Genomic DNA, 20,025 nt, shown 5'->3' on the forward strand with positions numbered 1-20,025 from the left:
ATCACCGAGGAAGTAGTGAAGAAGACCAGGAACACCTGACTTCGTGCTCACCTCTTCAACACCACCGTACTTCCTGCTTTGACCTATGCTTCGGAAACCTGGGCATTTCGCAAGCAGGAAGAAAACGCGGTGAGCGTCATTGAACGCGCAATTGAGAGAGTGATGCTAGGAGTATCCCGTTTCACGCAAGTGAGGGACGGGATTCGAAGTTCTCTCCTACGTCAGCGATCGAAGATTAGAGACGTCGCCGCGTTTGCCAAGGAAAGTAAAATAAGGTGGGCCGGACACGTGATGCGCTTTAATGACAACCGTTGGACCAGAGCCGTGAGCGACTGGGTTCCCCGCGATATTAAGCGCACTACAGGAAGACCGCCGACCCGATGGTCAGATTTCTTCACGAAGTCCTTGAAAGAAAAATATGATGCTCTTCGTGTCCCACGCGAAAGGAGGAACCACTGGGCTACTCTGGCACGCGATCGGGACAAATGGAAGAATTACTGGCGCCCGCTCGACCAGTTCGAAGATCAACGGGAGTCAAGGTGAACTTCGGACATCTTGTGATGAAAAGAGTAGCATACGGAGGAGTAGGTGGGTAAAACATTTGGGTAAAACGCTAGGTAAGAAATTTTCATGTGCAGCGGCAGTGAGACCCGTCCCAGTCCTTCTGCCACGGAGACAGAATCTAATGCGTGAGACCCGCCCACCCAATTTTTATGTTTTCTAGTGCCAGTGCACCAATCTGACAACGTAGGACTGACCTCTAGAGAAAAGCACCAAGTCGAAGATGAACACGTTTGCATGCATAAAATACTATCGTTACACCCATGTACACAAACCCAAACACACAGAAACACACATACTAAGCCCATTTTTGTACAATATGATGATATGATGTAGAATAGTATGACACGTATGCAAGATATGACGTTGACGAGAAAAATCACCATCACGTCCTACTGTATGCGTTCTTCCGCAGCTGCATGCACGATAATTACGACAGGCATCCGAAACCATAGGTAATGGGGACCGCCGACATCTGGTACCACGTCGCAATTCATTTAATGTGGAGGATATGCTTTGTCGTAAGATTTTAAAACGACTGCACGTTTTCAATAGCTTCTCCATAAAGAATTACTCTCAGGAACGAGGGATTTAGTACCCTGTGGTTCTAACCTGGTTCTGGAACTTTTGTTGCTAACTTTTCTATTTTCTCCCAAACACCTTACATACATGTGTAACTTTTTCATCTCGCCAACTTCAACGTCCTTTTATCTAACGTTTTGTCGCTCCTCTCCAGGAGGTTCCTGGCTCAGCAATGTTATGGATTCTGATACAATTTCCTCTTAAAAACGGCAGGGAGTTATTCTCAATTATGGAACTACGGAGTCTGGAAATGGGAACTGAATTAAATAAGCCGACTGAACTAAAGAAAATATCAAACTAACGGATATCTCGATGGCCACAATGAATGTGACAATGATGGCAACTAGAACACGTCGTTTCCGAAGATACTACTACAGCAACGTTTGCCCCTGCAACATATAACGCTACAAACGCCTACAACGCCCCAAATTGCAAAAATAGTGTAATCGCCAACAAGTTGAATGTCACTACAAGATGTCATCGAGACTGTCGCTCTTCTTAACTAACATGAGAAGAATGGATACAAGAACAACACAATGCGGATCGAGAATGTCGTGGTCTGTACACCGTAACTGGAGCAATGAACAACCCCTATCCGCTCAAGTAACATCAGAATATCTCCCAGGTCGTTGTTCGATTTCATTAATGGTGTTGAAATGTTTGAGAACAATAAATAATGCTGTACATAACAATGGTTACAATGAATCATGAATGCCGGAATATTGTCCTACAACTGTCCCCTATTCCCTTGTCCGGATCATGGTTTTATATCATTGGCTACGCTATACATTGCTTCTATTGCAAAGATGCTGGGAAGATTCCTGGTCTGACACCGTCTGCAACACATTATTACAGCGTTTGTTACGCCATTCACCGTATTATTGCAATCTCGCACAATTGCAATGACGGTGGTGGAGAGTTTGCGTCGCGATATTACGACACTGTTTATATCTGCTTTTCGATATTACGACGCGCACATGATATCTACTTTTTGGCACGTTTTCTCTTTCCGCTGTAAGCAGCAGCGTGTGACGAAGGATGGATAGGCTGTCCTATCCATCCTTCGTCACACGATGATGGCCTCACAACTCTGGCTTTGGGCACTACCATTCTTTGTGTATAGTGGATTACCTGGTTAGGAAAAAAGGGTTCTGCGCAGTACTTTGAATAATGTAATGTCTTCAGATTGTCCCCCGAGGATCACTGATATTACTAATACCGTAATATCACTAGTATGCACTATCACTACTATCGTTGTATCACTAGTACTTCATCTCGACAAATAATGTTAAAAAGATGAGTGCACGGCGTTGATTAATCCCTACGCGTTCGATTTGAATTGACAATCGTTTCAGGTGTATAGGGATCAGCGAAAAACTCTTTTTTACTTTGAGATCAATCACGTGGTAAAAAAAAAAAAACTTTTACTTTCGAGAACTCTGTAATTCCATAATACGGCATTTCATAGCAGAAAATCATTTATTTAAGCTGTCGACCTATCGCTTCTTTGTACACACCTGGTCATTGGCTGTAGAGTTGCAGTATTATTTGATAGCACCTGTGTTGATGGGAATTGCGTCATGCTGTGAACAAAACACTCGTCGGATTCTCTTCTTCTGCTTAGCAGCGTTCTCTATTGTCTTCCAACTTCTCAGTCCGCCAAAGGTAAGCAGCAATTTTAAAGAACTGATTTAAAATGTGCAGCTCTCAAAGTTCAAGTAGAATCAAAGCATTTCATAAACTTAAGCTAAACATCGTGACCACTTAGAAAAAATGAAATAAAAATAAAATAAAAGCCTTCTTCTATTTTTTACCCGTTGTTGTTAGACTCGCAAAATAATAATAAATAAGTAAAATAACAGTGAAACAATGAGATAATGGTTTTGCTCCTCCGTGCATAATGTTGATCACCTTGAATCCAATTGATCTTAGATCTGGTCGAGTGAACACAGGTAATTTTTCCATTTGTCCCAATTGAGTGCCATGGTCGCGCAGTGATTTTCCTTTCTCCTGGGGCGGGGCGCGAAAAGTATAAAATTTTCTTGAAGGACTTCGTGAAAAAACCATACCATGGGGTCAGCGGTTTTCCTGTAGTGCCCCTAACATCGCGTGGAACGACGTCGCTCACGGCTCTGGTCCGACGGTTGCCGCTGAAACGCATTACGTCATGTCACCACCACTTTTTTTTTACTTTCCTTGGCAAACCCGGCGTTGTCTCTCATCTTCGATCGCCGACGTAGCAGAAGACTACGAATCTCGTCTCTCAATTTTTTGAAGCGGGACACTCCTAGCAGCATTCTTTCAACTGCGCATTCAATGACACTCACTGCGTTTTCCTTCTGCTTGCGAAGGGATCAGGTGTTTCTTCATGTTCATTTCCCCACCCATATAAGTGGTGCTTTCGGGTATGTTCGTTCTTTTGAGTGTGAATGGGGCATCAGAAACTCATTCATTTCCCATGAGAATTGTCTTGTCCTAGGTTTATTTTAGATGAAGATTTTGAGTGAAATAGTATCACCCTGTCAGACCCCTCTCTTCACGTCAATGATGATATTTTTGTAGAATGGCGAAATTCCGGTCGTGATTTGCTGTACAGAGTACCTTTGTGTAATGAGTTGAGGCTCGTCTTGGTTGTCCAAGGCTCCTATGACCGCTTCCGTCTCAACTGAGTTGAAGGCCTTCCTCAAGTCGATGAAAGTGAGGCATAGAGGCATTTTGTATTCTTGCGATTCCACGAAGAGTGTCGTAACGTTGTGAAAGTGACCTATCGTGTTGAGTCCTTCTGCCGATGTTAGTGTGCTCTGAGAAGAGCTAGCTGGAAATTCTTCAGATGTTCAGATCTTATCCTGTCGGGACCAAATGCCTTAGGATTTCTGACCGATACATGATAGCATATCGGACTTCGGAAAGGAGGACCACTACGATGATATGTTTATCTTCTTTCAGATAACGAGGAAGAAAGTGGAGGTGGCTGTTGGAGAGTTTGCACGTTTTCGATTCCATAGTGGTTCCACCTGGATTCTGGACAGCGATCATTTTTGTTTTTCGCTTACCAAAGTTCCGACGGGCAGAGCGAGTGCTCCTGATCGAGTGGAAAAGCTTTCCCACCGTCCAAACATTCTAAAGGAAATGAATATAGAAGAGTCATGCGAACAAACTCAAGCTCCACCAACGGTTATGAACTGCAAAAGGGACCCAACACGGTAATCGTACCGGATAGAAAATTACCAAATTCCTTTCATCTCAATTGAAAGATGAATGAAGCTGCTCTTTGTTCTTCACAACTGAGACTCGAATGGCAAACAGAGATGGACCGCTGACTTCAAAAAAACATCGTTCTCAGCGACGAAAAGGAATTTGATTTCGATGGGAAAATGATGTTGATTGGAGGTGGATGTAGCGTTGTCGATAAGAGATCCAGCTGTGACTGCGCGATCGGCTCGATTTTGCCCTTGTAAATACGATGCACCCATGATGTTGTACTTTCATGCCACCGCAAGTCGTAGCATAGGCAAACACGCGTTCATAAAAATCATTCATATCATGAATCATGAATCATATCATTCATTGTTGTTGTTTAAAAATTGACTTTAGCTACGAATATTTTACGCAAAAACGAAATGCTCAGCTGTCAGTAACAAATCCAACATTGGAGGACGAATATTGATAAATTGGTAGCGAAGTGAATTGATATGATTATACTGATAGTGAATTGTTGAATTTGTTTTCTATTCTATGCACATATTTGGATTTCTAGCAGCAAAATGTGGATTTGACGTCCCCATAATATTTTCTTCCTACGCTGCACCAGTGACTGCCGATGGTACAATAGGCCAGCCGCCGCGGAGTCTGATAGGAAAAAACAATCTCGAACAGCTTTGAAAACGATATCATTCAACTCGAAATGCTGTGGCGAACTCAATTTTTTGCAAATTAAGGAGCATAGCATTCAAGTAGTTGCATAAAATCTAAGGGGAAGTTTTATGTTCTTCCGTACTACGGAAAGTTATGAAAAGACAGCGTTACCAGAAAGCGAGAAAATCTGTTTAGAAAAAAAAAACCTTTGTAATTTAAAGTACACTATGTGTTTTTAGAGTTCGGCTTGGGGTCCTTTAATAGGAACTCTGTTCTGGAGATTAAGTTGCAAAGTAGAGAAGATATGAAAGGAAAAGGACGGAAAGTGGGATTTTCAAACTTAGCGCTGTTCTAGTATAGGAACGAAGTTCGTTTGTGCATATACAACGAAAATCTCACAAAATTCAGACATACTTAAGCTCTCTGTAGCAACTTTCTGGCGACTTTGATAACCTCTTTGCTACAAAGGTTCAAAGTAAGGACGATCCGCAATTTTATGCAAGAAACAAAATCGCATAGATGAGTTTAAAAAATAACAAACCAGCAATTTTCTGTGTTCAGGTTAATGTCGTCCCATTGTAAGTAGTTGCGGTTAATGTTGTTGCTGTTGTCTAATAAAGAAGATCAACACCAATCTTGGTTACATCTCAAAAAAAAATCAATTAAAAACTACGTTGCAACACGCCAAGATTCAAAGACAGTCGAACATGGGCAATTTCGTGTGTTTTGCTCTAACAATTTCTTGATGTTTTGACCAAATGTGAAAGTTTGAGTGTCTGAACACTTTCTCAATCGTAACCTTAGGCTACGTTAGGTTCCAATGACTGATTTTTAGCGCATATTTGGCGTAATTTTGCTCCTTTCTCAGCGGTGTTGCAGTTTTGGGTAGTTCCCAGAGAGAGGAATCTAATTATACATAAATTGTTCTTACATTTATATTTTATGACAAGTTACAAGCAAGCGACGGTGGCCGACGGAGCCGCACCTTCGCTCACCGTCGTTTTTTTGCATAGTATTGTAGTTCTGCGCGAGTGCAGCGCAGTCGGTATGAGGTTCGTTGTGGCCACACGCTCAATGGTTCGAAACCGCCCTAGTGCCAACCAAACCTTCCATAAGGGGTCGATAAATTGGTACCAGGCCTGTCTGGGTGGGTAACAGCACTGACTTGATACACATAGCCCAACATTTGTTCTTAAAACCTCAATTTCCGAAAGATTCCGAATTGCATTTAAACGCGTTCCCACATCCCAGGTGCAAAAGAAACTTTTATGGTATTGCGACAGACAGATGTTCTTTATTTTTGAGCAAAGCTTGGCTCTCCTATATTTTTTTTAGTTTTTTGAGAGATGGTGGAGGAAATAAGTAGATTTCTCTTCCTATTTTTCCATCTAGTTATAGGAGTAAAGCCACCTACAGAGATGAAAACTTGCACTAAAGAGTTTTCCTTGATGATCCACTTAAATATAAAATAGGTTTTAAAAATACAGCATAAGTTTTTTAATCGCACCACGGTAGTCTCACAGCAGGGAAGAGTACGGAAAATTGGATTCCGGGCTGAGACTCAAAATGCGCATGTCTTCGAAGTTCGGAAAAATCTGGGGAACTCAAACGATTCCTGAAAAAAAACTGGAAACCTTCGAAGACATTAATTTAAGTGTTTTGCAGTGTAGTGCACGAAATGTTCATTTCAACCTACCGAAATTCACACAGGAGGATTCCCAAAAATGGTCAGTGTTTGCGGTTAAAATCAGTTCCAAACAGTGCGTAAATGCTGTAAATTTATTTCCGTTTATTTGGACTTATTTTTCTTACTATTTGTCACGTCACATTACATTTACTTTGATTTATTTATCATCTTTAATTAATTCTCAATTTTTTTTCACTGCATTCATTAAAGTCGGGTCAAAACGACATTAAGCACGAACAGCTTGCGCAGCTGTCCGTGCTTAATGTCGTTTTGAACCGACAATATATTCTATTTTTATTTGCAACATGGGTGACTATATCAGAGAGGAGAGAAAGGAGCGGAGTGAGAGTCGTTTTCGAGAAGGTCGTGTCCCACACGGTAACGATTGCTTCTGTTGTGGTCGCTTCGTTGCTGTATTGAACTGTGATGTAGATAATATTCTTTCCTAGGAAATGCAAATTGCAAACTAATGCCTATTATAACGCACGCGGGGCCGCGTATACGAGTCTGATTGCACGTGGTGGCCCAGCTTTAACTAAACGCAATCAGACGTTCGAATGTACGCATTGGGAACGTACGAGCTATATAACCTGCACTGTTATATGGCGAAAGCTTCCCATACATTGCAAAAAGGTGCTGTCGTCCAGCACAACGCCAAAGCCCATAACCTGAAGGGCCAACTGCCTGAAGGGAGCATGGAATCTTTGGCAACAACCATTCGTTTCGTCACACTGAATTGCCGAACACTATCGAGCGAACTCCAACAAGCCGCTCTATCCAGACTTCTGCGATATCTCTGTGTGCCTTTTGCTGCACTGCAGGAAACACGCATGAGGGATCGGCCCGTCATCAGCATCGAAAATTACACCATATACTGCGGCGATGCTGATGAGAACAAAGTAGGTGGCTGCGCGATAGCTGTGAGGAACGATTACAAGAAACTGATGGAGGAATTTGGCTCAACGTCGTCTAGATGTGCCTTTCTACGACTGTGGGATCGCAGAGGACGTAAACTCTGGATCGTAAGTGCTCACGCACCTACGGAAACCGCTGAGGACAACAGTAAGGACGCCTTCTATGATGAACTCAATGCGTTGATGTCTAAAATACAAAGCCAGCAGGTGGTCATTGTCGGAGTCGACGCAAATGCGAAGATGGGACTCGAACAGCAATCCGATGTGCTAGGAAAATGGTACTGTGCAACGGAGCGCACGTCGAACAACGGTGACCGTCTGGTCGACTTGTGCGAACAGACGGGCCTCATCATCGCTTCCACGTTTAAGAGGAATCATCGACGCCATCAGCTCACGTGGCGGGGGTCAACCCTTTTAACGCATGAAGAGCAGCGCAAGCGGAAGATGAGGACTCTTAAACTTCAGCTCGACTACGTTCTTGCGAGGAACATTCCTCAGTCAGATATCCGAAAATCTAGAGCTTCGTCGCGTTCGACTCTGACCACCGTACAGTTCTTCTCAGCTTTAGGATACGGTTCCACAAAAGAGAAACCGAGGCCGAGAATCGACATGGCAGGTCTGAAAGACGATGAATGCAGAAGAAAATTCCGCCAACGTGTGTCTATTCATGTTGGAGTACGGACCAGGAAGAAGCTTAGCGATGCGGATTCCTTCACAAAGTGCATCCAGGACGCTGCAAGGGAAACGCTCCCGGTTCTATTGCCACGGAAGAAGTTTGCCTTTGTATCTGCGGAAACAAAATCCACATACAATTCTGTATGTGTCGCGCGCAGCGCTGGTGACTTCAACCAGGAAAAGCGTCTTAGAAGGAAGCTGCGTCGTCAACTGCAACAAGACCGCGATAACGAGTGGACGTCAAGAGCGATGGAGTTTGAGAAGGCGTGGGAGGACAGGAACACGCGGAAAGCCTACGCTCTACTAAAACAGTATAGCGGCAAAATGAAAAGATGTTCCCCTGTCATCAACACTGCCAATGTGGTAGCTGTCGGTGAAGCAACCCTTCCAATTTGGAAAGAACACTTCAAGACCTTGCTGAACCGGCTAGCACCGTCAGCCCCTGAACTCGAACACGTTCATAGACCGACATACGCGGTTAACGAGGAGCCACCGACCGTGTCGGAGGTCTTGGTCTGTATTCAAAAAATGAAGAATGGAAAATCTGGCGGAGACGACGGGATTAGCGCAGAAATGCTAAAATATCTTCCTCCGTCTGGGATTCGTGAGATGACAAAGATCATCCGTTCAATATGGATAGACGAAAGGATACCTGATTCGTGGAGATACGCTATCATAATTCCCCTCCACAAGAAGTTATCCGTCACGGATCCAAGGAATTATCGAGGAATCTCTTTGCTGCGTGTTATGTACAAGGTACTGGAGCGCATTATCCTGGACCGACTCATTAAACATCGCGAAGAAACAACGCGCGACGAGCAAGCTGGCTTTCGTCCTGGCCGATCTACGATTGACCAGATGTTCATCGTCAGGAGAGTGATCGAAATCTGGCAGCGGTATTCGAAGCCAATGTAACTAGCGTTTCTGGACTTTGAAGCCGCATTCGACTCTCCTCACCGAGGCCGTCTTCTCAACGCGCTTCGCGCCGATGGAGTACCAGGAAAGTTCGTTCGCTTGCTTGATGACGTGAATCAAGGAACAACCGCTGCGGTTCGAACACCAGCCGGATGTACAACACCGTTTGAAGTGGTAACTGGAGTAAGACAAGGGGCGGTGGCAGGACCCTTCCTGTTCAATTTTGCCATCGACGACATTATGCGAAGAACAGTCGACCAGTGTCCTGCCGACATTGTCTTAGCACCATCTGGGTGCCCCTTGACTGAACTCGAGTACGCTGACGATGTTGTTATATTCGCGGAAAGCAGTACGAAACTTCAACATGTTGTCAACCTTGTATCGAAGCTGGCTGCAGCCTATGGACTGCGCCTACGCCCTGATAAATGCAAGCAGATATGGATCTCTTCGAGACCACGAATGGGAATCAGGGTGGACGGGCAACTGATAGAACTCGTCGATGAGTTCTGTTACCTACGCTGTACGCTGAAGAACAATGGCAGCTACGAGAGAGATGTTCAGCAAAGATGCGCTAAGGCCACTTCTGCATTTAACTCCTTAACGAAATGTTTGTGGTCGACCCCCATCACCAACGAAGTCAAGCTGCGAGTCTACCTATCCGCAATTCGCCCCATTATGATGTACGGATCGGAGACTTGGGCAGCACCATCAACGGTTATGGAGAGGCTTGACTGCACGGAACGAAAGCTGCTTAGACGGCTACTTGGCTACTTTTGGCCTAGGGTATGCCACAATGAAGATCTGTACGCAGAAATTGATGTGGTTTACCGGCGGATGACACGTGGAAGATATCAACATCTTGCACCGCCTTCGAAAGCGGCTAAAGTAAATCGTCTTCGCTTCTTTGGTCATATATTAAGGAGACCGGCGGATCGCCTTGTTCAACGAGTTCTGAGGAGTTCGTCGGGTTCGAGCTGGAAGAAGCCACCTGGCCGAAAACGGAAGTTCTGGACTGAGGTGGTAAAAGAGGACCTGAGGACACTCGGCGTGGATAGGCAGTTCAGGCGAGACGTAAGGTTTCGCAGAATATGGAATAACGACGAATGGATTGATTCTGTGCAAGCTCTCGCAGAAGATCGAGAAGGTTGGGCAGAGCTGTGTTCAAGGACGGCACACCTCGGCGAAAATGCGGGTAATCGCGTCAGGCGATAACATCAGCCCGCCGATTAAGTCAGTAAGTCAAACGCACGCTCTTGACTGTGTCTTTCAAAAATACCCTTTCAGATAGCTTATGGCTTCCTGTTGTCTCGAACATGGCAATTTATGTGTGGATCCATAGCATATGAATATTTGGAAGGACGACAAACGGCAAATACTTATCAACTCTTATCACACCAAGACAATGACGAGCCACACCGTACGACACGAAGAGGTGACTTACGCCACAACTTTAAAGACACTAATAGTTGAGTAGCATTTTCTTTTTGAAGAGCGTTTCTATACCGTGAAACAGTTTTTGCGCTGCTCCGAAGAAGAAATACCTTTCACAAGCGACTTTTTCAGAAAGTAATCACTTCGACCAAAGTACAAAAATGACGTAAAATTTGAGGTAATGAAAACATTAAACTTGTGTCCCGTACCACTTTACTGGCATCACCGGCACTGTCCCGACAAAGTTTGACAGGAGACGAGAGAGAACGAGTGAGCAAAGTTGACAAACTCTTACAAATTTCCGTATCAGAACTTTTTCGTTTTTCTTTCTGAGGTTTCTCCAACAATTGCCCATGAGAAAATGCTTTCACTTTAGTTGTTAAACATAGCTGTAGTTAAAGAACCAAAACTTCTGCACCCAGAGTTTTGCATTTGAATTCCGAAATCTCAACCAAAGAAAAAAAGAAAAGGAACAACAAATAAGTAGTTCGTGCAAAACGATTGCAGGTTCATCTAGGCACTGTTACTGTAAGATCTTTTGCATCTGGAGGAAAAAGAGAAAACTCAGAAAAATCGGTAACACTAAACTACTCGTTTAGAAATATGTTTATTGGCAAGAATAGCTTTACTTTCGTATATGGAAAAGGAATAAGTGATTTTGCACATACAGAGAAAAGCCAACCTCATCCCGCAACATTTTACTAATTCACCTTGAAATACGCTAATCAGAATCCGAAGACTGTTTCTTAGTTACTGTACTTCTGCCCTATTTTTCCGAGAATTCCTTCTTAAAAATCATCTTTTTTGAAAGCAGAAGAAACTATCAAACTAGATGAATGCATTTTCCTATGGTACCATTCACGCAGAGTTGCTTGGGAAAAGAAGGCGGAAATACAGCGACTAAGGAACAAAGTCTTCGAGGCATCGCAGGAGCAAAAAGTGACAACGCTAATGAGAATAAGTTTGATACGAGTAATTAATTCCTATTCAGTGTTACACAAAAAAAAAAGAAAATCTGTAATAAGCTAGAGAAAAGGCCCCTTAGAAGCTATCAGATCTATCAAAATCTATCAGAAGCTGTGCTTGGTGGAAATGGATGCATACAATATCTATTTCTTCTTTTTCTTAGAGTCATTTTCCAAAGTTTTTTATCCATATTTCATAGTCTTATACATTTTCTCTCCTGCACGAGAGCTATTCTTCCTTCTTATCGTCAGATTGAGACTATAACGCTGTGCGTGGTCGAAAACATATAAAATTTTGCAAACTTTCAGCAACTTTTTTGTAGTTTCTTTCTTTTTATTTTCTCATTCTTTGATGTATACGATAATGTTATGCGATTTGTGGAGCGAGTACGTTTGTCCCAAACTCTTTTAGTGTCACTCTCTGTATTGTTTTGGATAGTTCTTTTTTCGTCTTTTTTTTTTTGGAAGAGTTCCACACCTCCTACACTTTGATGCCGTATCTCTCTGTTTACAGTTCAACAATTTTTCAAGACCACAAGCAAGACTCAGGAGCGCACTGAATTTTGTCACTAATATGTCTGTTTCAATTTTTTTTTTCAGTTCCACAAAAACGCGCTCCTGCTCTACATGATACTGCTTTCACTACAGCAATCTTCTTCACTCTGCTCCAGTTAGTATTGGTTAGTCCTGATTTCGTGTCAGACGATGTCGCCAGGTAGCTTTTCATTGCTCCAGTTTCTTATGTGGAACAGAAGATTTACGTAATGATTCCTTTGCTATGCATAGAATTTTCTCGACTCTTCTTGCGGGTATTACCATATACGTCAACTCAAACTCTTTTTGCCTCGCTAATCCAGTTATTGTATACTGTGGCGACATATCCTACGTCCTTTACCTTATTCACTGGCCGGTTATAGTGGCAGCTCGCTACTACACGGATACTCAACAACTCAGCATCGGAGGTGAGGATCCTTTTGTTATAGGCAGCCAACCAAAAACGAATGATAACGACTCAAACCTGTCTATATTTATCAGACGATGAGGAGTCAAAGAAATCAAATAAGTTACTTAAAGGCATCACCCCAGGAATCTGAGACGATACGGATTTCAGGTGGAGTATTCGTATACGGGATTGTAGATTATGGAGAGAAGGGTGACTTCGTCCATTTCTTCCTAATTGCCGTAAAAAACGGCCCGGAAGATACGGCGTTCCGGCGCGCTATTTTCCGCAAAGAGTTCGATAGGAGCGCGCCAGCCTTGTCCACGCGCCGTTTCATCTTCCGGGCGGTTTTTTTTAGTGCAATTAGAAGGAAATGGACGGAATCACCCCCTCTCCATAATCTACTATGCCGTATACGAATAATCCACTTGAAATCCGTACCACCTCGGATTCATGGGGTGATGCCTTTAAGAAGTATTTCAGTTTCTGCTGTACGCGACTAGGAGCAGTAAGAGTATTGCGCAACAAAATGGTCAAATTATACTAAGGTCCAAAAAAAAATTCTTTCTTGTTTTTTCTCATCGCTAGTAATCGAGTTCATACCGAAAGTTTAAACTAGGCAAGTAATCAACATGCGGCAATAATTAGCTTATTTGAAGATGTGTTCCTTAGATGTTATCCTTCGAAATAACTTCATACTCATCAACTCTCCAGTAAAGAACTCGCAGAGCATGTAGTGAGCTGCTTAATTGCAAAAATGGTTTCTCAGAAAAAAACCTGCTTAGAAAGACATCGCGGTGTCTTTGAAAGCAAAATGACTATAAGATATCCAGCGGTAGTTCAGTAATATTCTGAGAGAACATTATTGGTAATGAAGAGCCCGTAGTTCTGATTATTCTCGAAATATTGACTTGTATAGGGCAATCATTTAGAAGGCTAATGTCTCCCCAGTTTTCGTTTCCGTTCCCCTCTTCGATATAAATCTTAGATATGAAGAAGAAAGTGCAATGTGAAACAACATAAGGATATTCTTAAAACTGGTAGATGTAAGCAAGAGATTAAGGATTTCCATGTTTTTTTGTTTTCCCCTCTTTTAAAAAAAAACCCGGCTTGTTTTCCCCTCCTTTGAAAATTTAATTTCCAAAAGAAAAGGTAAAGAAAAACCCCCCGGGTTTTTGTGGATTTGGGGGGGGGGTTTTTTTTTTTTTTTTCCTTCTTACTTATTTTTTTTTTTTTTTATATCTTTTTTTTTTTTTGCTCCTCCTTTGTAAGGGGAAGGGGGGTTTTAAAAAAAAATGTCTTCCCTTTTTTTTTCCCTTTTCGGTAGCCTTTAGACCCCTCCAACCCCGTCCTTCTTTGCGCTACCATACCAGGCTTTCCTCCGGAATCACGAGACTATTCTGTTACTGAGACATGTAAGAAAATTTTAAAACCAATGAGCAGAAATCCCTCTATTCCCTATCCCTCATTGTACAAGTTGTTAAGGTACTACATAAGTTGCACTAGATACAATAGATAGAATCTATGCGATCAAGCTCGTTTCATTTTTTAGCTACCATCGTTGTGCTGCTCGTCAGCTTTGGAGTGTCAATAGTCGTTCACCATTCTGCTGAGGTACTTAATATTTCTACTGCATATCGCAAGAAATTACTTCATTTCCATGTTGCAGAAATTCTTTATTGCCAGTGGAGTGTTGCCGGCGTTAATATGTGTGGCTGCCTGCTACATCTTTGTATTTGGCACCGAGACTGAGTATCTGAAGAGTCCACCACTTGAAAGCATTGACCCCAACTCATCGAGTATGTTGTAGGCATTAGGGGTAATGCTGACGCGTGTGAGTAAATGATAGAAGGGTAAACTTCAGTCTTCATGTTGTTGGCAAGCATGTCTTTGGACAAAGGTCCTTGAATTACATTGCTGTGGGGCTACGATTGAGAAATGCTACGAAACTATGGGGCTACGATTGAGAAATAAAAAAAGGAAATCCACTGCAGTAGAAAGAAAGAATAGCGAAGAAACAGACTAAAAATGGTAGCTAAGAAAAATCATTGTCGTTGAGTGACCTCAACAATACTCTAGGTTGATGAGGAAGCGCAGCTGTTTGCAGAAACTCCCACAGTGCATCCTCCAAGCGGAAATGGAGTGCGAAAGGACAGCGTACAGCACTAAGACATTTATTGATTTCCAAATAATTTAATATTCCCTACTAACAATTCCTAGTAATTTAATATATGAAATGATATGTAACTGGTTTTGTTTTATTCAGAGCTCGTTTCGCTTCGTTTCAGTTTCGAAAAAAAATAATACCAATCACGAGCTTGCTGTCTTCTTGTTTTACTTTGGAACAAGTGCTGCTTATGGTCATGAATACATTTAGGACATGTGATTGAGGGTATTCTCACAACAAAATTAGGAAATTCTTTCGGTGGCTTGGAATTTTCCCGAACCATTCTATCTTTTCCTTATGCGTGTATGTATTTATAAAGAGGTAATACGCTTTTTACAGAAATTAAATATGCTATCGAGTGGAACTTGCGTGAAGATCGAAAAGTTTATTTCCAACTGCCGTGCGATGCGGATAAGGACACTCAACTTTATACAAAGTACAAGGGAGAACCTCAGCTCCGATGTGTTGCGGTTCGTTCAAAAATTTGCTTCTTGAGAAACATACAGTCCAGTTTTCAACAACTACCGTTTAACGTTGCATCAACTACTCCGTTAGCAGTGCGCTATTCTACACTTCACATTATTCTCATTATTCTCCAAACCTAAGGTAAACAAAGTTTTCAAATCTATAAGCTCTCTACCATTTTTTTAAATCCTTACAACTCTTTCCATCTTTACGGTAGACTTCCAGTGCCCACTCCCAAAACTCTCCCTTTAATACCTAATTTAAGCTATCCAAAAACAAACCCCATTATTGGGATGGGATTACGGAACAGATCGAATAAGGCTCAAATCACTGCGATAATCTCTCAGAATATTTGCAACACAAACTTTCTTCGACTGGCACAAATCGGACGTTCATACATTCGTTTTTTGGATTTGTTGTTCGGTCAGAAGTTCATGCAAATTCTAGTACATTTTTGAACGGTGCGCATTCTTTTGATATTTGGATGACTTAGGGAGGATGTAGTGTAGTAGTTAGAGGTTCCGCTTCCTGCACGATCGATTGGAGGTCCGAATCCGCCCTAGTGCTCGCCAACCCTTTCATCCCTCTGTGGTCGATAAACTGGTACCAGACTTGTATGGGAGAATGGAAGCACTGACTTGAAGACATCACCCCACGAATCTGAGGTGGTGCAGATTTCAGGTAGAGTATTCGTATACGGGATGGGAGACTACGGGACGGGGGGTGATTCCGTCCATTTCTCCCTAATTGCCGTAAAAGCGGCCCGGAAGATGCGGCGCCGCACAAGGCTGGCGCGCTCCAGTCGAACTCCCTGTGCAAAATAGTGCGCCAAGACGCCTGAAGCCGCATCTTCGGGGCCGTTTTTTACGGCAATTAGGAAGGAATGGATGGAATCACCTCCCTCTCTGTAGTCTCCCATCCCGTATACGAATACTCCACCTGAAATCTGCACCACCTCAGATTCGTGGGGTGATGCCTTTAACACATCGGTTAGCCACCGCAAGTCATTGTATAGGCCAGTTACACGTTCGTAAACCTCAAACGGTTCTGAATTGAAATGAACGAGGGGCCGCATCCGAAGCGATTGATTAACGCCGGACACATTATCTTTTATCTTTATTTGGAAGACTTCTTATATGAGATTTCTTACGTAAATACTTAGACGAAAACAGATCCAATGAACCTAAATAGATAATAATAAATAAACCCAATAAACTAGATTAGTGGCCTTTTTGAACCGAAAAAACTTGCATCCTCTGCGAATTTTGCGTGTATGTTCGAGTCAGGACAAATCTGTGCAGTTTTTTTAGAAGAAACTAACGAGCAAGGACAGGCAAAACCCTTCCTATTTTCTTATAAAGTCATTATTGGCGATTAGGCCAAACTCCTTAATATGTGATACTCAAAGCGATGAGTATGGAAAACTAAAAATCAACAAGATTAGACGCAATGGAGAGGCAACTGAGTAATAGAATTGATGCGTTTCAGAAAGGTAACGGCACCGCTAACGTTCTGCTGATAGGAAACTCGATAGCGTACAGAGCGTATCCGCTGATCCACGACATTATGAAAGGACGTTTCAGCACGCTCAGACTCTTCGCCAGAAGCTGTTAGTTCTCTTCCTCCTCTAAATGCACTCACACTACTTTGTAATGTCAACACATCGTAAAACATACATATATCCAGCTTGCCCGGCTTTATCAAACTGGTGCAAAGAATTTTCATCTGCGACGAGGAGCGTTGTACAACATGTGAAACCTGACATTCTAATGAATATACATCATTCTTTGTGCGTTTTGTGTTTTGTAAGAACATTAACTGTCATTTCAGCGCCAAAAAAAAGTAACACCATTTAGGCACCCTCCCTTCGTAGCTCCGATCACGGATCTCAAGTCGGATCTCATTTTCAACCAATTCCAAGCAAATGTGGATTTCTTCAGGCAAATATCAAATGTTTTTAACATTTTGCAACCGTTATACAACTAAGAAGAAAATTTGCGATTACCATCACTAGCACTGGTGACTAGCAAACGGCTATGCTTCTCCAGCTTTCGCTCTCAAGGATGGGAAGTCGTAAAGGTTTTGTGTTGAAATTCATGCTTCTGGAAGTTCTTTTCCTTTCAGCTAAAGTATAAACTCAGATTTGCGAAGGAATAACGCGGGTATAGTAGAAATATTGACTCATCCCATAAATCCCTTTTCCCATATGCAGTTTTTGAAAGGTGCACAAAATAAAGTCAGTGGGAGAATTTCGGAATAAGGGTATTGAGAATCTATTGGAAAGATGGAGGAGGAAGAGTGGAAAAAATGAAGGAGAGTCTATTTCCGAGTTTAAAGAAATTTCACTCACAATAATTCTGAAAAAAATAGGGCTACGAACGCGTTCAACCGGGGTGACGCGACGCGAAAAAGCGGTGGAAGAGGCAAGTACTGATATTTTGAGTGAGTTGTTAAAGGCATCACCATACGAATCTGAGGTGGTACGGATTTCAGGTGGAGTATTCTTATACGGGATAGTAGATTATGGAGAATGGGAGATTCCGTCCATTTCTTTCTAATTGCCGTAAAAAAAACGGTCCGAAAGATGCGGCGCGTGCACAAGACTGGCGCGCTCCAATCAAACTCGTTGTAGAAAACAGCGACCCGGAACTCCGAAAAGCCGTATCTTTCGGGCCGTCTTCTACGGCAGTTAGGAAGAGATGGACGGAATCACCCTCCTCCCCATAATCTACGACCCTGTATACGAATACTCCACCGAAAATCCGTACCACTCCAGATTCGTGGAGTGATGCCTTTAACGCTGCGAAACCGCCCTTTATTTAAAAAAAAAAACCAGTAAAATAGTTGCAAATTACTACAGGTTACTAAAAATGCTGTTGCGAAGGAAGCAGCTATGTATAATGGTTTCGTTTATATCGCAGCTAATTTTAATTCACCATAATCAGAAGAAACCTCCGCAGAGATGAATTCGAAAAGATGGACTCATAAAGGATTCCAAGATATCTAAATTCAAATTAAATTTATACAATTAATCCTGCTTTCTTCATTTCTGTCATCAAGAAGGGCGCCTCTAAAAGAACTTTCTACTATCATTTATTACCTAAGCAAATCCTCAATCTATGCTCAATTTAAGATTCTATGGTCAAATCTTACGACAGCTGCTACCTGCTTCAGTTCCATTGAAATCGCGATGCAAGAAAGTCACAAAATCTTTCTCCTTGCTAGGTAGTGCTGTTAAAAAAAGAAAATGATAGCGAATCTGCTGCGTACATCCAGAAGGCTGTGCTCACCACAAGTTTGTGAGGACACAACACCAATTCCCACTTCTTTCGTTCCGATAATTTTGTCAAATGTTTTCTTCCAACGCTTTACTTACGAAAATATAGTCGCTTTCAAGGTCATCTATTAGACCACGAGACTCCTGCATACTTCACCTCCAAACACTTCACATGGATTAGTTGGAGGGATCACAAACAAACATCTTTCGGAGATGAAATCATCGCTGATCCGTATTTGAATATTCCGATCTCACAATCCTCTTTAGTAAGTTCTCGAAGCATATCGTGATCGACATGCCGTACTACAAATACCCAGTACTGAGAACCGCAGCAGTTTTGGCTAAACGATTGCAACAAAGTCTTCCTCCTGGCGACGACCTCGTTGTGACGTGGGAGGTGAGTAAAGAAGCATCTCTTGCTGCATTAGCATAAGCTTTGGAATAGCTTCGCTTTCAACAATCACATAAATCATTTCACTATTTCAGCAATATATAAACCAAACTCAGTATCACAGAAGGCGAATAAGTTCGATTAAATGCAAAAAGTGCATCATAAATGACGTAGCTGATGTGAGTTGAAACCATCCTTCCTCATTCTATTTGCTAAGTCCATCGGATGGGGTTTTGAAACAGGAGAAGCCTTTTAGTAATGTTAGTAGCGATTGTCTATGATATGATGACCTAGTGAACTAGGAAGAGGAATAAGAGGATTGCAGGTGAGCTCGCAGGTGGACCAATACTTTCTTGATTCTAGACAACGATGTTATGACTATACATTACAATTTCAGTTTTATTGAGTGGGGCAGAGTTCTAGAGCGCTATCTCTCTAAGTATGGTTTAAGTCAATCCTAGACAACTTGAACGAAAGCGATTTTTGACTCCCAGTTTTCATCAACAAGGTAAATCGGAAAAGAACGAGGAGAAACGTCAATCATTACCTGGAATTTCCTCCTGACAGCTTGGACAACTATGGTATGTTTCAAGAGCGGAGGTTTCTGTGATGCACAAATGAGCAGAATAAACCCAAACAGCAAAATATGATGGTATCATTCTGAGTAGAAATACTGGAGTAATGATTAGTCATAATCGTTGCAGAAATAAGGTCGCTGTCCCATCTGTGAAAGCAGTCATCCTAATCAGAAAAAAAGGGGAGAGATTAGGTCATTGCCTGTGGTAAATAGTGATAAGAGCAAATCTCACCTCTAAGCCTAAGGTAAACAACTTACCTTTTTCAGGCCCTCTTCAACAACGGTGTCTTCTATACCTACGACCCTCATACATTTCTAGCGCGACTCGGTGATGGAAGTCACATGACTCCCGTGGGGCTTGAGTTGCTTCGACCTCTCTACGCTAAAATTTTGAACAAACTGCTAGCATTGTTACCGAACTAAAGACTTAACAGACGTGTACCATATAAATGATTGAATAAATGATATTTATGTGTATATTAGTAATTGTTTTCTTTAATAGAGCCGGACACGAGGTTTTTATAATCCTTTATTCGTGGCTAACGTTTCGGCAATATCGCCTTCTTCAGAGCCTGAAAGGGGTGAAATCGAACGTGATTAATCCGATCAACGCCTTATACGCC

General features: G+C 42.3%; 2 protein-coding genes across 5 annotated transcripts; both read left to right on the forward strand.

Annotated features, from left to right (window-relative positions):
- Positions 1–162: 162 nt before the first annotated feature.
- RB195_019492 (uncharacterized protein) lies at positions 163–543 on the forward strand (the record flags this gene model as incomplete). The annotated part of the gene is made up of 1 exon (XM_064187359.1): positions 163–543. One exon carries the CDS (start codon positions 163–165, stop codon positions 541–543), a length of 381 nt encoding a protein of 126 aa, XP_064043240.1.
- Positions 486–19,825, forward strand: RB195_019493 (uncharacterized protein; the record flags this gene model as incomplete). Of its 4 annotated transcripts, XM_064187363.1 has the most annotated exons (17): positions 486–539; positions 2,632–2,808; positions 6,664–6,738; positions 7,333–9,106; positions 9,212–10,389; positions 10,474–10,621; positions 12,186–12,300; positions 12,372–12,547; positions 14,078–14,139; positions 14,195–14,324; positions 15,032–15,162; positions 16,646–16,766; positions 16,844–16,946; positions 17,014–17,097; positions 18,702–18,831; positions 18,921–19,004; positions 19,670–19,825. In XM_064187363.1, 17 exons carry the CDS (start codon positions 486–488, stop codon positions 19,823–19,825), a joined length of 4,698 nt encoding a protein of 1,565 aa, XP_064043241.1. The 4 variants fall into 4 exon arrangements, with proteins under 4 accessions (XP_064043241.1, XP_064043242.1, XP_064043243.1 ...); XM_064187362.1 differs by lacking the exons at positions 486–539; positions 2,632–2,808; positions 6,664–6,738; positions 7,333–9,106 and having other exon boundaries at positions 9,430–10,260; positions 10,322–10,423; XM_064187360.1 differs by lacking the exons at positions 6,664–6,738; positions 7,333–9,106; positions 9,212–10,389; ... (10 more) ...; positions 18,921–19,004; positions 19,670–19,825 and adding an exon at positions 4,738–4,821 and having other exon boundaries at positions 486–584.
- Positions 19,826–20,025: the final 200 nt, after the last annotated feature.

The sequence above is a fragment of the Necator americanus genome, chromosome II, assembly GCF_031761385.1.
Source record: "Necator americanus strain Aroian chromosome II, whole genome shotgun sequence".
Classification (NCBI taxonomy): Eukaryota; Metazoa; Nematoda; class Chromadorea; order Rhabditida; family Ancylostomatidae; genus Necator; species Necator americanus.